Genomic DNA, 20,773 nt, shown 5'->3' on the forward strand with positions numbered 1-20,773 from the left:
ATAGTATTATTTTGCTTGAATGCTGATAATGAGGCCAGAACCAGCACAATGCGTCCCTGTTTGCAGAGATATGCGGAGATATTTTTATGGCAAACAACCTGTATTTAGGAACGCGAATATGCCTCCACAGCTAGAATATTTATGAGGAGTGAAGGCAAAGTTTGTCAGCACAGTTCAGATTCGAGTTTTAACTTCAGCCCAAAGAGTAAAGCAGCACTGTTAACTTACATCTTTCACCACGTATTTCTCCAGATTTTCCACCGTTTTTTCTTTCAAAGAGCCCTGAAGTGAAAGAAAATTGGATCGATTTAAAATGGGTAAGCACCTTAGCTTTTTCCTGTTACTTAGGTCAGTCTTCATCCATGCACTACTGCACATGTTCCTACTGTCCCTCCAGCTATTGCAGTTTTTATGATTGTCAGCCACAAAGCCAAAACAATTCCACATTTCTGCACTTGAGGAGAAAAGTCAGGCAACTTTATCAGTCTCTATACCCACTTCAGAGTACTGGGAGGCAGTACTTCACCACCCCAACACACAACCTTCAACGGCCTTTTTTATAATCTTTAACTATAAGCACAATCAAGCCGTCGGACACGGACGCACAGTGTGAGGATGGGAGAGGGCACGGCGTGAGGAAGCTCTGCCTACCTTGAAGTGCACCCAGTCCACTGCATCACGGACGTCCTGGAACATGCTCTTGTAGGACATGAAGAGGTCGCCGTCTTTAAACCCTGTTTCACAGCTGGGGGGGGGGGGGAAATAAGAGACCAGGAGCTCCAGATTACTAACCTGAGCTTTACAGATTAGTCAGTTTTGACATGCTTGCTTTTAATGGGATAGCCTTCCATTGTTTGAGGTGTCCAGCCAAACAGGAAAGCTTTCTCCCCCTAAAAAACCAACGACAATATCAGGGACTGGGCAACCATTTCACATCACCAACAATACATCTGTATGTATATCTGTATTAATGTAGTCACATCATGTGAACAGTATGTGTCCTGTTCTTGTTTTAGAGATGTAATACATAATACATATATCCCAAGATATGTTCTGAATTATCTACAGGATTAATAACTCCATTTATGTAGCTTAACTGTTTTACAAAACAGATAAAATGGTGGAGATGCATAGTGATTAAAACAATAAGAAACAACCAAACCTGTTTATACTAGATCAACATTTTCATTTAACACTTATTTTTCCAATGACTGCCTCTAATTTTGACTCATTCTATACAATATTATATCAACAATACTTTAGGCAGAATACTGTTTATTAAAATGAACACCCTACAAAGCGTGAGAGTTGGCCAGTATTCTTCCACAATGGCGCTTATCAAGCAACCAGACCTGGAGAGACTGTTTCTGTTGCATTTTGTACTTGGTGTCCTGTTGCAGCTCTATTACCTGTATATCAAGGCTACTCAGATTTTTGGGGGAAGGTTCTGATGAAAGTTAATTCTTGAGTTATTTTTGAGAAGTATGCTATGGTGTTTGGTCCCTCAGCATAATTCTAAGCTCAGGAAGTCTGACGGAGGGGCAGTGTCGGTGAGTAAAAGACATACATAGCCAGTACTCCACTTACCTTGCATAGCGAGGACAGTTAGTAAAAAAGTCAACCAGGCACGCAAAGAGGTAGGTCTCTGTGGGGAGAGCATGAGAGGTTGAATGGCCCAAATGAAATCCCACAGATGGGAATAAAATGGGCATTACAGAATCAGAGGCTAATCTTAGGGGGGAAAAAACAGTTAACAGTCTAAAGGAAATAAGATGAGAAACTAATTCCAATAAATTATCTACATACAAATCTGTAACAAAAAGAATTGTAGTTTTTGGAATGCAGAAGTATCGTGAATATTTACTGATATCTTTCATGTGTGTGTGCTTCTATGTTACGATGTGGCACAGACCATGTGTATATATTGGTCTGTGTAGGCCTGTCACAGGTACACTCACCAGGCAAGTTGAAGAGAGTGTTGAGGATGTAAAACCGTTCAGTGTCATCTCTTTGGATGAACTTGTTCGGGTACAGCTCCCTAATTTCTGGCCTACAAGACAAAAGGACAAGCAAGGAGACATTGGAATGGTTAAGGTGAAAAAAAAAAAAAAAAAAGAAGAGATGCAGAAAAAGTAGCAAGGCCTTTGTAATTTAACTGGGTGAATAACTGCAGGGTAAAACTGATGGCAGTACTTACCCACGCATGAAGTTAAACCCATGGACACAGACCAGGATGTTCCCATAGGCGTCCACCTTCAACAGATTGCCATACAATGTGTCAAACACCAGGCCCCTGCAATCAAGATAGGAGAGATTAGCATGATTTTACCTTATTGGGGGTGAAAATAAAAATGAAAATAATACATATATGCATAATTACAATAAATATATAACACAAATATGAGTGATGTGTTGTCCAAAGCCAACAGTTTCCCCTCTGGTAACTGTGTCTCACCTGGTGGGGAAGGCAGGGTCGTAAACAAAGTTGAGCAGCTCCTGGGGGTACCCGATGGACACCAGGCGTTCCACAGTGAGGTCGAAGCCCAGAGACTCGTACTCCGGAGACTTGTACACTGTAAAACACAAAACACAGTGAGGGACAGGCAGGGCTCCCAGCCTGCAACACAGGCTGTTTTCACTGCCAGCACCAAGCCAAGTCTGCACTCCGACTTTAACCCACCCACAAAACTGAACTCTTTACAGCCAAGAGAGTATTCTATTATTTGTTAGAAGTACTATTACTACTAAAAGACACAATTAAGAAAAGATAAACCAGTATAGAAAGCTGATAATTAAAGAGCAGAAATAGAAAAAATGTTTGTATATGTATCGATTGGATACAGCATGGTTCAAGGGCTATTCGTGATGTGCCTTTCGTGTGGTCATGAAACACAAACTACTCAGGAAATCTGCAGAACATTTTATATTTCTGAGGAAACTAAAATGCAATTTATTTTCTTTATCATATTTGAAGGCTCAAGAATGAATCCCATCCAAGTCTATGGAACAGAATTGGCACATGAGTACATAGTTGGAGGTGTACAAAAAAGACAAGACTATTATGAAGAACAAGACCCTATAAAATAAGACTTTGCCTAAGGTTAGGCATTGCTTCCCTTGAAAATCCCTCTGCACAAGTCAGAACTGTAACTGGTGGACCATTCATGAAGGCTCCACCCTGAGAGGAGGCTGAACTCCTGACAATGCCTGCTCCGGCACTCAGTAATCACAGTCCAGAGGAGTCGATCTCCAGCCTGTCATATTGTCAAGATTCCTCAACACAAATAACTCAACCCCTCTAGTGCAAGCTAAAGTCAATGTTGCTACATAGGAAGAAGCCTATATTTAGGAGCTGACATTTCAACACCTCAGCCACTGCTGCAGTCACTGGAGTCAAGCTGGCTATGGGCTCAAGTTATTAATCAGGGTCTCTGACAAGGTGTTGTAAACCCCACGCTGGTAACTTTGTATCAATGCTCATAAAAATGTGCATTTAAACACTGACACCTAATTCAATATCACAGACAATGCATGATTCAATGAAACCACAGATGGAGTTTCCATGTCCTAAATCTAAAATCCAAACAAATATATAGATTTTATACAGCTGCAGTTTAAGATTTTGCCTTTAATTTATTCTCCTACCAGTTTGTATGGCAACCTCTTGATGAAATGAAAATTAAAAAAAAGTATTATTTTCTTCATATGAATTTGTTTAATTGGAGCGGAAACAATAGGCTATATTGTGACAGAAATACACTTACATTAAAAACACCACTACATGTTTTACAGACACTAAGAAAACAAAAACCTCTTAGCTTTACTCAATACAGTAATTGAATGGTTTATAAATGTATTGTACAATTAAGACCAAATAAAGTTTCTCCTTTGAACGATTTCTGTTCTTGGTTTTTAACTAATCATTTTTAAATAGTCTTGTTTTCTAAGGTAGACACTTAGTGTTTCTCAATTAAGGGTGGGGTTTATGATACTAATTATTAGAGCATTTTATTTAGACTATCTAAAATTGCCTGTTTGCATGTATGGTGTACAATTAAGTTAGATTTAAAATAGGGGAGAATAGGTTGCTTTCTTATGGATCTATGTGACTATACTAAATATAAAATAATATGAAAAATAATTTGAACGTGGGATGTCTTGCTATGTAATAACAATGGTATTATCTTTTTAACAAAGTTCCCTATTTATAGTAGGGAAAAGTCAAGAACACATTTTGCAGTGGGGAACCCCCTTTCTTGTGAATACTGCTTAGCCCTTATACAATTAGATGTAATTTCTCAAAATTAAAAAGGATACCAATAATCTAATATGCTAATATGACTTACTCTGGGTCAAAGTATAAATGCCTTTAGTTTGGTCATCTGAGAGACTGTGAGAAACAGGTTAGTCTGTGAGTGTAGATGTTTGAATTTCTAAAAAAATACAATATTTTGTTTCTTCATTCTAGCCTCCTAGGATCTTTCCGCTGCCCAACCTTTCTCCTTTATTTTAAGATGTGACATAACATTTGCTAAATATTGATAATGACTCGTAAGTCTGTCGTGATAGTTTGTATATTCACAAAGTGATATGGCTGAAGTCTTATCATGAGCTTTATGGACAATTAAATCTGACTTGCTACTCACTTATATTGTAATAAAAATGAATCTTGCACACTCAAATGATTTTAAATAAACAAAAATGATGTACAACATAACCTAATCAAACATTAACAAAAGAGCATGAGCCTAGCGCTCCTGATGCATGCGGTGTATTCCTATGCCGATATGCAAGAGGAATTAGTTCCCAACAAGACAATCATGTATGGCACACCCTATAACACAGAACATAGCACTATACAGGAAGTGTGCCCCCTTGACATGATACACCACCCCCTCCTCTGAAAGTGCATAGGAAATTTTTTTTGAATAATAAAAAATAAAAGATGGGAGTCCAGATATCGCCCCCCCCCCCCCCCCCCCCGACCACCCACACTCCTAATCTAACCTGCACACTCACATTAGCTTGTTGAAAACAAGACAAACATATCTGCTCATTCACACACATACATTCTCTTCTTAAGTACAGATTGGCCTGCACACCAACCCTCCTACCTGACATATTTACCTAAATCCCCAAGGCAACAGAGTTGTAATAAACACAGTCCAGCAGTTAGAGGTAGATGAAGTTAGTCGTCGACATTCCCGATCCCTCTTTGCAGGGGTTCTCTGCCTGCAACACAGCCATCTCCCCCAGCAGGTCACACAGCTCACTCAGCACAGCATCCTGCCTCTCCAGTTTCTCCACCACTCCAACCACACCTTCTGCTGTCTGTGGCTCCTTGTCCTCCTCATCCCTGCCAGGTTTCAGATAGTGGGCCCACCAACATGGTCACTCCTCCTCCCCACTGAAATTCCACTGATGTCCCAATCTCAGGTGTACCATGAATTAATCCTCTCGAGGTTCAGGTAGACACTCTCCGGACAATCACCCTCTCCATGCGGCCAGAAGAGGACACATCGCAGTGGTTCCAGACATCTTGCTCAGAGGGCCCAACAGTATGTGGGCCTCTTCCCAGATAGAGGGCTGAAGAGCTATATTGATGACCTCCCCGCAGTTCCAGTGATGTGGTCTCTCTCCTTTTGGCACCAGAGGCCAAGGTCTCTCACCCTGTCGTATTCTCCAGTCCCTCTCCGCTACAGTGAGACCCTCTTTGAAGGCTGCCCAACAGCTGCGCTGACTCCGGGCCTTCATTGCCACCACCCGCCTACCCATCACCGGAACTCAAAAGGCCTCCATTTGCATGTGGGTGATCCTTTCTCTGACACCAATGTAAAGTCTCACACACTGAAATGGTTTTAAATGAACAAAAAAAGCAGTATTCACGGGGTAGGTGACTCCATTAGGGGTGTCAATTGTTGATTCAGAACCCCCAAGCTATCCCTTATACCAAACCCTGACTACATGTGACTACGAGCCCTCCTACCGTTACAGTGTTATGTGCCTTAGTGTTCCTGTTGCAAAATGGCATGTGAAAGAGGAATTAGTTTCCAACAAAGTCTAATAATTTACAGCATGCCCTACAACACCGTACATATTATTAGACAGGAGGTGTACCCCTCTGACACATCACAATATACATGGATGTGGAACTCATCCCTGTCCTACAGAATTACTATCTGGAGAAATTAAGTTTAATTTAATCTTCCAGAAAAATCAAGAGAATTTAAAAAGGCCACACTAAAGTAAGAATTTTATATCTCCAGTATCACAACACACCACCAATAAGACATTCATCATAAGAAATTGAATAATAGGTAAACACTGGGGTTTACTACCTCTTAAAGCTTAATAACAATAATGAGAATAATTATTTTTGACTGAAGACATCTACTAATCTGGGCTACAGTTTCCTGGAAGTTAGAACCTGGCGAAGTATGACATTTCCTGGTCTTAGTGTTTTATGGTCTCCACACTCCTCCTACGAACATAACTCCAACTCTCGTATATCTCCACACTCACTGACAGCTCCCAGCACATATGCTGCTCTTTCTGGGAGATGAGCTGTGTGCCCCGTCACCTAAACCCAAATGTCATCATCTTCAGGCTATGTTGTCATCTTGCCATCTTCCAATTGGCCTTCTTCTCAATTGGTTCTAAACTCAAGGAATCCACTACAGCTTACCATTTGCTCCATCAATGATACATTCTTCTCCCTATAGGTCTCTGTGTCTTTTCCATTTTTACAGCAGAAGTTAGAAGCACATAGAGCTATAGCACTTCTGAAGTTGCTCACTTAAGAACTTAATAAAAGCAGACCTGGGAGACACAATGACACCCTACAGGTTTGACCTGATTGAGCAGGAAGATAAAGGGGAGGTAATTACCAATGCTCTGTAATACCAATCCTTCTAAATTATGTTGTCTCTACATTGAGTTTGAAATCTGCCTTACAAGAACATTAACACAAGGAACCATTGCTGCAACGGGGAGAAGGACCACAGCTAATTACATGGGCGTTAAACCCTTCTATGGCCCCCATATACAGATGTGTCCCCTTAGCTATGGTTTACATGGCCGCCAATAATCACTAGAGTCTTATTAGAATCCCAGTGCTGGCCTTGGTGTGAAATTACAGCCCCCTGTAGCAAACATTAGCACTTGTTTACGGGCCGATCCTTAATAAACTTGCGGATGTCAACAGCTTGGGTTTCAAAGTGCAGCAAACTGCTGCCAAGGTACAGATGATCCCTCTTGCAGGATCCAAGCACTGCAGGTGTCGTATTTGGTGATGATTGAGTTCAGGGAAAGTTATATCGGGACCCGTTATCCAGGCAAGAAGCTGAGTCACTGGGCCCTCCAATGGACCGCCTGAGGAGCTGACGTTCTCAGTTATTTACAGTAATAAAAACAGTAAAGGTCACCAACCGATATTCATGAGAGAGATCATGAATTACAGTCCATTCGCAGAAAACCCATGCTTCCCCTAGTTTCAATCATGACGATGTAAGACACATTTGACAGAAGTACCTAATGTTATAAAATATTCTATTTTTTATTTTTCTATTTTTTTGTATAGAAAAAGTATTGAATTTTCTGTATACCGTGCAACAGTAGCTTCCATGCTGCAGTCCCTGTAATCACATTTCCTTACTGAACGCAGTAGAGGAGGGCTGCACTGGTTTTTGTTCCCCCAGGAGCTCCCAATTACTTAATGTCATTATTTATTCAGGTAGGCTTATATAACATTTTCATAGTTAATTTTTTAAACCATTACCTTACAATTTGCTGATTACTCAAAACACTGAACACACGGAACATTTGCGAGTCTGGAGAGCAGTGTTAAAATAATTCAGTTAATTGTTTAATTAGACCAATTAAGAAGCAGAGAGCCAGGGTGGAATGAAACCTAGCAGACACTGCGGATCTCCAGGACTGGAGTCTGACACCCCTGCAGTAGAGTATTTCTCATACTGCCATCCCCTAGGCAACTCTATAAATAGTGAATTCCCACCATATATTTCTACACCTAATCCTACGTATGTAGGTCAGTAGACTGCGTATTAATCTCATGCTCGAAAAAGGGTATTGCTTTTCTGTGTACTTCAAAATGTGAGGTCTTACACGTAGAGGACAACAACTCAACAGTGTTTCTTATAAAAGACAGTAAGCGAAACAATCCTTTCTCTGAAAGGAAGTGACTCATATCAGAGAAGCCATAAAACCAGGAGGAGTGCTCGCAAGAAGGTATTCATCCAGCAAAAACATTGCCTGTTTGCTAAGATGAGTCTGCCATGCTCATTCGCTTTGAAAGTTAATGTTTTATTTAATAATATGATCCCATTCGAAGTAATACTTTACCTAACTTGTCAGCTGTCAGAGAAGAAGCTGCCATTCGAATACACAATACCCCTAGTAACGTATTAGATACCTTGGTATTCTAACAGTATGTCGATTGCAGGGGTTTTCATTTATATATCCCACCCCTAGCTTTACTGTATTCCCAGAAAATGTAAAACATGTTCAAATATCTCCTACATACAAAGTATGCTTTATCATCATTGGCTTCTATTCATTTTGACAAAGACGGTGATCCTTCCCCAGGATACAAAGGGTCAAAGTAAGCACATGTCATCATCAGAGTCCACAGGCCAGTCTGGGTGTTTTATCCTGTCCTGTCGCAATACTCACGCTTGCCTGGCCATGCTTATTTTTGCTGACAATACTAATTGAAAAGGTTATGTATTAGCAGACCTACGTTTTCCTTATTTACATAGGAATGCCCTAAAACCTGATGTGAGTACAGCATTTAAAAGGCACGACACAGCACTTACCTGCTAAAGTGTAATCCATATCAAAGCCAAAGCATTTAATCTTCTCCATTGCCAAGCTTCTGTTTACAAACACTCTGAGAAGAAGGTAAAGGATAGGGTCAGTAAGTTCAGTCAATAAAGGAGCCAGGTTTCATAACACAGAACAAAATGCCGATACAAGGGCCTCACATTGAGGAATCTGAAAGGACACAGGAAAGATTGGACCTGCTATTTATTAGATGCATACCTAAAAGGCATCAATGCAAAACAGGTAAAGCCCTTTTTGGTTATTTTCAAATACTTGGAAGTGGCTAGATGTAATATTAAATAAAATATAAAAAACATATTTGCTGAGCAATAATGTTTCATATCAGGAACCTGAATCCACTATGGTTGTGTGTGTACTGTATTCTTCTACTGTGTTGTCTACAACAAAACCAACTGTAGACCACTATTCCAAAAAATAATGCTCAGGAGCTCTACACACAAGTACTATTCTGAATAAATACTATATAATATAATACTATATAACAGATACTATTCTGAATCTAGTAAACATCTCAATGTAGATGCAATAAAAATCAAACAATATGAATGAGGCCTGGGAGGTCCTGAGATGTTTTTCAAATTCAAGTATGGGGAGAGAGTTAACATTATCTGCTATTATCTTCTGTGTTAGTACAATGTGGGCTACTGCACAACAAAGACCTTGTGCTAATTTAAATGTTGGCTTTGAGATACTTCACCAGGACACTAGCTAGCAGGTTTGATATTTTGAGCATTTGCAAATTTCAGGCCATATATTAATAGGGCAGAAACAATATTTTGTATTACCAAATATTTGTGAGTTTGTTTGTTAAATCATGTTAATGTCATGATTATGCCTAACAAAAAAAAAAAAAAAGGACTGAGGAGATTTTTTTTTTTTTTTTAATAAAATAGAAATGTACTGTATTTATGATAAAACAAGTATTACAAAGTTATGGTGTAATATTAGATTTCAGAAAAACTATTTTCTGGGGGGAATCTATTGTATTTTCCAAGCATCAGCTCTTTACTAACTGAGCTATCTTATCAGCAGCTTGTCTTAAATATTCAGCCCTATCGCTTTCTCTCTCCAGCGTTGCCAAGCAACCAACAGTCATTGTAAAAACAAATCCTACAATGAAAGGTAACCCTTAATCATAGAAAAAACACCTGTCCATTCTTAATTGTACATTACACCTTCGACTTAATTTACACCCTTAATAATTTAGAAGTTGGAAAGGAAACGATAAACAATTGTTTCTTGCTAGATCAAAGTGTCAAATCGTCCACCATTCTTTATGTTACAAAGTGGTTAGCGGGTTGTTTGGATTAGATAAAGAGTACAACAGTGCACAACACAAACACAGTTCACAGACCTGTCATGCCAGAGGAGAGGCACAGCACAAGGCCGAGAGACAAGGGGCGGGCGTAAAAGGAGACCTCATACAATCTTTCCACAGGGGAGCAATACAATTCTCAGTATCACTACTTCATCACCGTCCAGCTCAGTCCTCTAAACAAACATATACTCAAGTGCACACCACACCGCTGTAAGCATGAATCATTTTGACACAGGGCCCCGATTAATGCTACAGCTAATAAGCCTGCTGTAAGGCAGTCATTCAGTCAGAGGCTGAATGAAAAACTTTTAGCGTACCTCATAGTAGGGTGAAATTGGCTCAGTTCCCAAGGAAAGCTTTGTAATAAAGGAATATATATGCAAGAAGTTACAACTGCACTGTAAACCAGAGAAGAAAAGCCTCTATAGAAGCAATATCTACACTACATTTTTTTAAATTCAAAATAATCATTAGACCTAAATCTGTGTTTAAGAAACACAGCGAGGCAACCAAATACAAAACAAGATGCATCGTAAAATACTTTTTGTTACCCAAATGGTATTTGCTGTGTGCTGTATCGCTAATTTCTGCAGACTGTCCCATATTAAGTGATTCTGATCATTACAATTTATATGATCTGGCAGAGTTTTGTGAAAACGGAAGTGATGCATCAATGAATGGGACTGCAAAAAGAATAAGAAAGTACACAACCTGACTGTAAAGTTAAAGCCTTGGATTTGAAGCATAGCCTAAACATTCATTCTCCTACAATAAAAAGAAAAAGCACAGCAGGTCACGGCAAACATGCACAAATCTTAACAGAACTGAAAACTAAAATAGTCTTCAGCTGGATATGTGTTCATGTTTAATACTCCTTTATTGTGTTGCTACTATAAAAAAAACACAACTGGCGAAATAGACAGACAATGTAAGCTATGTGATCGACTAAAGATGTCTGTCAGTGAGCAGAAAATAAAAATGGGATGCAAGACAAATGGAACATCTCGTCCTTGGGCCGCCCATGAGCGACGTGCCAACCTGCCCGTCGAGGGCAGCAACACAGCTGTGGTGAAACCGAATACTGCAGTGCTATTGATGGCTAGTGATGTCATTCACAGAGTGCTTTGAAGGAAAGTTAAATGGTTCGAAACCACCTCTTCGCCATCCAAACAGTCAGACCTCATGTCCCACAGCAAATGTTTCCAAAAGTATTTTAAAGTAAAGATAGAGGATATAGGGAAAATCCGTTCTATGGGAAAACAACAGCAATGGGATCAGAAGAGTACTCTGGTTTTCCGTACTATATCTTGATGTTGGAAATGGGGAAAACCCATAACCTGGAATGCCTGAGATGTAAGGGGATGTTACCATGTCATTGTTTTCTTCCAGGGAAGGGAACAACAAGTGTACAGTTTCCATGTTTAAAAATACTTTTCTGCAGATTAACTCTGGGGGGTGCCATTTCCCAACTAAAGGGATTGGTTTATGTTCATATTTTTCTGGAACAATTTCGTAATTTAGGCAATGACAGAAGAAAAATAAATTTGAGAGATCTGGAAAGCTGACATGTTTTTTTTTCCTTTCTCACTGATGGAAAGACTATAGGAAAACATGTCCTTGGCGATCGTGGAGGGTTTTGCTGAGAAAGTTGCTGAGGATGCACAATTGCATGGCATTGCAGGTCGGTCTGTAGGCAATCCCATTACAATAGGTGCAATAAACTTTCCTCACAGGTAGGGAGGCAAAATGCTTTTTGCCAGACTGCATTCTGTTAAAGCCAGACCACATTATACTTCCATGGCCTTCCAGCATGCCTTTTTCCATGACAACTAACTTTCATTCAAATCTTTCTTCAACAAACTCGCTGCCCCCAGCCATCACAGACAAACCTCCTCACTTCTATAGGTCAATCCACAAACACCAAGTGAGATCAAATCATAGCTACCAACAGTTTCTTCTGGCAAGTTTCAATTTACTATAGCGACAAGGCTGTTAATTGAAATGTATTTAGGTCATTCTTTTAGAATTAAACCAAATCTGCATCATTCTATTTGCCATATTAAAATTGTTACACGTTGAACAAATATTTAGTATGCCATCATTCACCTTGAAAGATATCCGTCACAAGAATAAAACAGTAATGCTGTGTGTACACAAAGAACAATGAAGTGGTTAAACATGATAAATTGTACCACACACACCAGATAAATATAATACAGGTCACATTACTTGACTTTGACAAATTACAGCAGTGCATTGCCTGTAAGCATTGCGGATATTTGGAAAGTAACTGTTTTAAGTGTAAACAACTCTGCATCTGTCAGACTACAGAGCCACAGAATCCCAAATCTATCTCAGGGCACAAACATTACATTTAAATTGTCTCGCTCCACTAAATTATGGAGTAATTCTGTACTACTTCCAGAGGTTGTCATCCTCAGCTGTGAGCCCACTCAATTATAATTTCCTCAGGGACATTTTCAATGCAGGGATACAATAAAGGATTTTTAAATGCTTGAAATATTGCCAGAAGTATCTGTAAGTATACAGATTTGTTTTACTCCACACCAGAAGTACACAATGGTTATGTTTTATACTTAATTTTACATCTAAAATATATAACTTTGTATTTTGCTCATTTGAATACACTACATATTCATATTTTTCATTACCTGTAGATCAGTTGTTTTCAAACCGGTCCTGGAGTACCCCATGGCCTGCTGGTTTTTGTTCCAACCGAGGTCTTAATTGCTTAATTTAACTGTATATTGCTTTGTTAGTTCAATTAAGGGTTCAAATAAGCAATTAAGACCTCGGTTGGAACAAAAACCAGCAGGGCAGGGGGTACTCTAGGACCGGTTTGAAAACCACTGCTGTAGATAAACTACAATTACTCATAAGACGACCAGAAACACACCAATTTACATATATCTGTTTGATATTTTGAATAACACGATCTTGAAACAACACTTTGTGAGACTCTGAAACATACAGCTGGATTAATTATCCTTTCCCAGGAAATCGTGTTAAAAAGGTAAAACACAATCAGCGACAGAGCCTTATTATGAAAATGTAGGCCTATGTTCCGATTTTCTGCTTCTCACAGACCAGCATTAAGAGTTTATAGTTTTTAAACAAACTTTTCGATTTTCAACTTCCTGCACCATACCCTGGAGAGCATGCTGAAACCCGAGACACCACAACTTTTTCCTTCCAGCTCTATTCTCTCACCCAGACAGATTTCAACATTAAGCAAAAACTGGCAGTTATTAACAGGGACGTAAAATCATTTAGAATGGTCTGCCTCGTTTTGTAATTGTAGAACAGCACCAGGAAATTCCACCTTTCTTTTTTAACCTTTCATAACTGTATTTATTTTTGTTTTATACAATCAAGTCTGGGCTGCCGCAGACTTTCCAGACTTTCTGGCGTGTCTTTTGTTAAAAAGTCATCCGCATAAAATGATGGTCTTTGAATTATCCATTTCCTATGCAGCACTATTTTAAATTGAACCTCCTAATTAGAGAAATGCACAACAAGGGAATTTACGCAACCTACAGATCCACACAGGGCAACCAGCCCTTTCCATCAAATTCTGCCAGCAAAGTCAAACCGAATAATGGAATATTCAGAAGTTTTCCTGCAATTAATTCAATTTCTCAAAACCTGAAAGCATACATTTTCCAGTTAGTCCCAAAAAAGCAAATACAAGATGAAGCCACTGTTAGAACATCAGAGATAATCAGGACATATAAGATCGAAATGTAGTAGGTGATATAATAAGTTTATACATTGGCTCTATTAAAGATTTGTGCACCAGCCTCTCGTAACTTGAGTTGAGCAGTACTGCATGAGAACTGCTGTGCAACATCTGGCCACCCCCTGGCCCTCCCTCCAAGCTGCTCCCGTGTGCTGTACCTGTGGTAGGCCTCGCGCCGGTACTTCTTCATAGCCAGGCCGTCCATATTGGCTGGCAGGTCTGCATAGTTCTGTAATCGGTCACTCCATGAGGTCGTCATCTTCAAATCCGTCTGCAAATTAAATCTGCCGAAAGAAAATAAACAAAATTAATGGGTGACAGATTAAATTGCATAATGCCAGCCCTCTGTGGTGTTTAAGAGGCACTCTTGTTTACCTCTGTCTATCTTTGTGCCCAAAACAATACATTCTGCACGAATAACAACCCACATTCATTGGCCTTCTGTCCTTAATCTATAGAAAACTCTCACTCTGAAATCAGATTGTTCTAGCATAGGCTTTAAAGTCGAAAAACAAGGGGTACCACATGAGGGGTATGTAATGGGGTATGTAACCATATGCTGATGATTATACCAGAAAGATGTTCCACTTCAATGTACAATTAAACGGGTGCTTTTTAAAAAGAAAAAAAGAAAAAACTGCAGCAAAAATGAAACCAGCATAAGCAGCACAACAGAGAACTCCACAGCTACACAGTGAACAGCTTGTGATGGTTTTAATAACAGCTGCAGTGTGCATTGAAAACAGATATAGCAAACTCTTCAGCTCCTGTCTTCATCGCAGCACACTAGCATATTAAAGCTACAAAAGGGGGATGCCCTCCTTAATCATTAAGCCACTCCTATTTGCACAGTTCAGTTCTTTTCAAATGTGATGCATTCTCTCTTAATGACAGTGCTAAGACCAAAACAGCACCTCTTCAATGGTAATTCACAGTAGCTCTAGTCAGCATTCCTACGCATACAATTCTCTAAAACGTGAGAACCGAATATAACACAAGCTGCACAGTCCAATGGAGATCTCATCAGGACAAGCTAGGAAAATATTCCTGCCAGGTCTGACTCGAAAGAGTTACCCATTTTAGAATGAGCTGTTGATAGCCTATGATGAATGAGCCCGTGACTCTCGGAAACAGCTGCACAATTATCTCCACTGACGGGGGTAATTAAAGCACTCTTCAGACTGTCTTTAGCATGCCCATTTCATTTAAGAAGTTAGGTTTAAATGCGAGAGAAATGCAGCTCCAGGACAAGCTCGTTCAATTTTCCCATTCAAACCCTGTCATGAAACAAAATGCCCACACCAAAGCAAGCCGCGATAGGACAGATCATCTGGTTTACAAGTCCACTGCTGTAACGATCAGAAGCACGCTAGAAGACTTCTTAATTAGCTGCTAACACTGCTGACAACACACAAAATAGCAGATGCCATTTGCGTCAGCAATCATTAAGACATAATGTTGACGTATACAGTACAGTGCAGAGGTTGGATCTGCAGAGGAAACTCAACACTTGGGCACACAGCTCAACAAATTTTCATGGCTGAGGTGATACCACTAAAATGTATTTGGTTTTTAGTTTTTCATTATTAGCTCAGCATACTGAATGGGTAAAAGCTAGGTAGCAAATCCCTTATTAAGTGTATAAAAATAGCATGTGCCAAAGCCATACAAAATCAATGTTGCCATAGAAACGCTGAATTTGCACCTGTGCTTAACCTTGTGCTGTAAACAAGCTTCAGCACAAAACATCTTCATCCTATTTTAGTTCTTTTAATTATGATCATGCAGGGAAAACGGTTTGCTGGTGAACAGATCTGTAGAAGTGACACATGTGTAAGCTATTACTTAGGAAATTACTTAGGCATAGGAAACTGCTGCACTATACATTGTTGTTTGTACTTCCTAAAACAGTTTGTTTGTTCCATTTTTACTAGGACTAAGAGAAGTGAAAGAGTATACCATATGTATCTTACTGGCACAGCACTGAAGTAAAAGCTTTTGGAAATATGATATTTATCTGTCAACAGCAAAGTTAAATGTGCATGAAAAATTACAAAAATAATCTACAGAAGAATTGCAATTCACAAAAAACTATGGATTTAACAGGTTGTTTCTAACTGCCATCCGTTCTTTACATTCAAACTTTTTTCTTATCAGCACGTTCTCCGTGCTCCCTATGATGTCACTGCATTAGGACAAGGCAGTACTATAAATTACACTGAATTCAACCCTTGGGTAATCCTAGATGACTTAAAGTAATAAGTTGATCCTCATGACTGTGCCTAACACAAACTATTTGTTTTGTCAATTGCTGCTCTGAAATCAATCCAGCCACAGCTCACTTCTGTGCACAGTTTCAGGGCCAATGTCTCGATGGGATTTGCAGAGGAAAGATAAAAATAACAGCTTTGGCAGTTAATGTTAATAATTGTCCAAACCACTCCGGGTGTACAGGAGTAAAGCTATGGGGTAACTTTACAGTGACAAAGGCTACATCGCAACACAGAGTTTCAAATACCCAAAAACCAATGCACCAAAAAGTAGGGCTCATGTGACAGAAATAGACAAAATAAAGTTAGTTGAAACACTGGAGCAGGCTTGCTCCAGCTCCGGGCACAAACCTGCTGCTCCACTTCTCCACACTCCAAAGCCCTGCAGCCCAACGGTCCTCAGCAGTGGCTTCATATTAAATGCATAAGCTTTTTCCTGCCATTTCCAAGGACAGGACTCTGTGCCAATGATTTGTTAAAGGAAGAGTGTGGTACTATTATTGCACCCTCATGTTGACTTTTACTTTTGATTATTAGTCTTCAAGGCAGACTATACTGACTGCAAGATAAACATACTACAAAATAAAGGTTATTCCTAAACAATAGTAATGGTAGTGATGTTAACCATTCACTGAACATATGAATTCACTTTTCCAAGCTTGTTCCCATTATTAATTTTAGCTCATGATAGGAAGCACTCATGCCCCAGACTTCCTCAATTATACTAATCATACTTAATCATGACAATTAAGATTCCATTAAGTAGGCCTGAAGACTTTTCATCTTTTTATGTAGGCTAGACATTGATAATGCTGCACATAGCCAATTCATTTCCCTGTACTACTATTGAGCAATGGCAGAGCACAACAGCTGGCAGCGGGCTTGACGTTGATGTGATTTAAAACCGTGTCATTTTCATGAAATTCACAACGGATCGGCAGATAAACACACACAGCCAGCCTGTGGCTTGGCAGGATGGCAAGTCGGAAATATTTTATCGTATTCCAAGACAAGACCGATTACAGGAACCTGAATCTAACATGTAAGATTAGGAAACAGGAGTTAGCTTAAAATACGTGCCTTGAAACAGAGCCAAGGAAAAGTGGCATCGCCTTACCGGTTTTCACAGGGATGGGACACAACAGAGAGATTAGCTCCGAGGACCAGAGTGTGTGGAGAGATAAGACAGAAGAGTATCCTTATTAGAAATACCAGCAGTCCCCATGAGGAGAGAGAGATTTTAAGTTGTTTATATTTCACAGAGGGCATGCTGAAGAAAATGGTAGATAAGAAAAATCATTTAATTACTGTCTAACTAGATTGGTTGAAGTGGAAGTAAGGGGAGAAACAGACCAGGCTAAATGCTATTTAAAATAATTTAAATAAATGTTATTACATTCCATTTGTTAGATTTTTTCCAGAAGGGAGACAAGGAATGTTTTTGTAATACAAATATTTGATACTTCTCAAAGGACAGAGGGTGGGGCAGAAAATTGGATTACAACCGATTTTCTAAATCAATTTGAAGACTTACCATTTAGCGAAGTTTGACATTCCTAAACCTGTAATTAATATCCTTTAAAATAATTAATTTTAATGGAGATGACAACCCTGCCAATACTGGGTGTCATAAAATATGTTCAGGTCACTTGGAAAGTGACGTATCTTGAATAGAGCTAGAGAATATGTGCCAAGAATGGCTTGCTTTGTAATACTGAAACACTGTGGAATGTTATCCAGCCGTTTCCGGAAAGAGGGCTTCTGAGAAACAGGTTGGGGGTTTGTCAAAGCTGTCCTCCTCTCCACTCACTGGACTTGCTCCAGGGAGGTATTTTTCCAGTTTGCGTCAGAACATAGATGTGCTCACTTTCTTCAGCTCTCTGCCAAGCACTTAGCCACAGAGGAATTGTGGTGTCCCCTCCCTGCCCCTTCACACACTGTCCCTTTGCTCCCACGCTGTCTTACTGCTGCCCAACTGGGCTTCCTGTCTGATCAAAAAAATAAGTGAATGGAAAGAAGCAGTAATCTATTCACCAGATTTCATATTTTAAGCAGTCACCTTCTATGCCATTCTGGACAACCATATTAAAAAATCATAAAATCACAACGCCCCCTTGAGGGGTCAAGACATATGACACTGAACACTCAGAGGAGTACACGTCTGATGTTCTGAGATTATAATTATATTAAAAATATCACTGCTACTCTCACGTCTTCAACACTTTCAGTAATTTGATATGAAAGCAGGTGCTGTACATGGTTAAAAGGCAGATAGTGTAATTTTATCCATGATGTAAAAGTTGTAATATTTTTCCACTCTGGACACTGTGAGCTTTAACCATTTAATACACAACCTATCACAAAAAGGCTGAAAGAAAAGGCCTAGCCTAGTCCAAGTTTGTAGGAGTTTCACACAAAAGTGGAGATATTTACCAAGAAAGATACACAATTGTTCAATAATATACCATCCAAAACAAACAATATTGATTAAATCCCTACAGATGACCACCCCCTCCCAAACCACACAGAATGAGTGTCAGAGTTCTACATAAATAGCTAGTTTAAGTATGTATGCTAATATGATAAAGCATTCTCTAAGATTGGGATCAAATGCCCTGAGTGTGTGTTACAACACAAGATGATGAGTAAATTAGACAATCACTGAGATAAGCAGGCTTCTGAGCTACAGGAAACAGGAAAACATAACTTTCAATTACATTTTTTTGCACTTTGTATTGCGCTTATATTTTGTAAGTTGCCCTGGATAAGGGCGTCTGCCAAGAAATAAATAATTATAATAATACAGAGAAACTGGTAACTTTGAACTGGACGAGTTCAAACTAAGACCAACTACCATATCGATCAAAATGTAGGCATCATTAATGGAAATGTGTTATTCACCTCAAAAGAGTCTGCTTACAGTTTCTCCTCAGTTTGGATTTGTATTTGACCCGTCAAACTAATCCAAAACAAAAATATATAGACTACGACAACATATTTTAATAGGTGATGGCAAGTAAATGTGAGGAAACCCTGAAATTGTTGGCCAATTAATTTCCTCACATCCTGCGTTTTCTGAAGCGTATTTTTGCCAGAATATCAGAAACAATCTAGGAATCAACATCAAAGACTAAACCAAATCAAAACTTCGACCTATGTATGATTTGCAGGGTACAAAACCTGTACCCTCTATCAGTTTACTTTATTGTGAGAAGCCAATTTCTATTATTTAGAAACACAAATCCCTACGGTATAAATTTGTAATCTGTGACTTGCAGGTAGGTCAAAGGTTTGATAAGATCTGGACCCAAGAAAGAACCCAATAACAGAGCACATGGAAGTAGTAAAAAAATTTAATTGGAATTGTGGAGAGTATGCCCTTTAAGGTGACATGTTATTGAAATGATTTCCTAAAAAAAAAACTAAAAATAAATATGTGCCATGACCACAAGGAAAAGGAGAAAAAACAAATGACAATCTGTCAGCTATGATTAATGTGCAGATGTACCTCTGGTCACCTTGAACAACACCTCCCTGCTCTTCACGCTCCCAGGGAGACAGTATCCAGAGGTGTGCAGGAGAGTGAAATACAGTAATACCCAGTGGGCTGGAGATCAATCCCGGGAAAGAACCAGAAGCTGCCTGCAGGGTTCTAGCCTGTGTAAGATCAGGATGCTGCTCACAGCTCACACCAGCTATCCTTTCATCTATTAGATCTGTATCAATGCAATGCAGCTCCACTGATGTTGTTGTTGTCATTGCACGTTGATCCCAACTATCCTACAATGGCCATTCCCAACCCGATCGTAAAGTAGGAAATAAAACAACTAAAAATAGTTTAGGTAGAATTCCATTTCCTAATCCACTTTATAGTGATGTTTGAGGATTCATATTACAACAATGCAGGATTAGTTTATACATGCACTGATTGTTTTTTGTTTGCTGCATTTTACTGCATTAAAACATAGTTCAAGCTACCATTGAAATAAAAGATCTAACTTTATCAAGGCCTGGTAAACAGATGTCTTGGGGGTGGGGTGATGAGTTCACAGCTAGTACAGCACGGAGGATTCATTTTGCTATCTTTAGTATTTGAAATAAACACTAAACCCATCAAACATAACGGTCAAGAAACACTTGTAGCAGTTTTGCATCCGATATAATAGAACAATTGCTTGAGAACATGCCGATGGTGTCGTCTCTCTTCAGTCTATGCTCTTATCGCTGCAAACTTCAGGGAGATAGGTGCTGGTTGTGGAGTAACAATACAAATGAAAGGACGTCAAACTCAAAAGATAACTCCTGACCTCAATAAGAAACATTTTTGCGCAGACACATATGTCTGGCTGTTGATGAGTTATTTAACCACTTTATTATTTACAACTTACAGTCGAGATCAATGTCAGGGATGCGTTTTCAGAAACTGAATTCAAAACATTATGAATGTGCTTTTGTGTGTCTGGATTCTAACCAGAGATCATACAACTGGCGTCTAACGTTTTGGGTTTGTTACTGCCTTGAACTATGTGATGACATAAAAATGAATGGAAGCACTGGATTGTA

General features: G+C 39.3%; 1 protein-coding gene across 1 annotated transcript in view; it reads right to left on the reverse strand.

Moving 5' to 3' along the window:
* Positions 1–20,773, reverse strand: part of nt5c2a (5'-nucleotidase, cytosolic IIa) — a 30,131-nt gene that overhangs the window by 7,549 nt on the left and 1,809 nt on the right. The window contains exons 2-9 of the mRNA XM_066693297.1: positions 14,099–14,224; positions 8,835–8,908; positions 2,456–2,573; positions 2,198–2,293; positions 1,959–2,050; positions 1,588–1,645; positions 652–745; positions 229–282 (exon numbers count right to left, since the gene is read on the reverse strand). Of these exons, the coding sequence (XP_066549394.1) occupies positions 229–282; positions 652–745; positions 1,588–1,645; positions 1,959–2,050; positions 2,198–2,293; positions 2,456–2,573; positions 8,835–8,908; positions 14,099–14,224 (712 nt within the window). The remainder of the gene's footprint in view (positions 1–228; positions 283–651; positions 746–1,587; positions 1,646–1,958; positions 2,051–2,197; positions 2,294–2,455; positions 2,574–8,834; positions 8,909–14,098; positions 14,225–20,773) is intronic.

The sequence above is a fragment of the Amia ocellicauda genome, chromosome 20, assembly GCF_036373705.1.
Source record: "Amia ocellicauda isolate fAmiCal2 chromosome 20, fAmiCal2.hap1, whole genome shotgun sequence".
Lineage (NCBI taxonomy): Eukaryota > Metazoa > Chordata > Actinopteri > Amiiformes > Amiidae > Amia > Amia ocellicauda.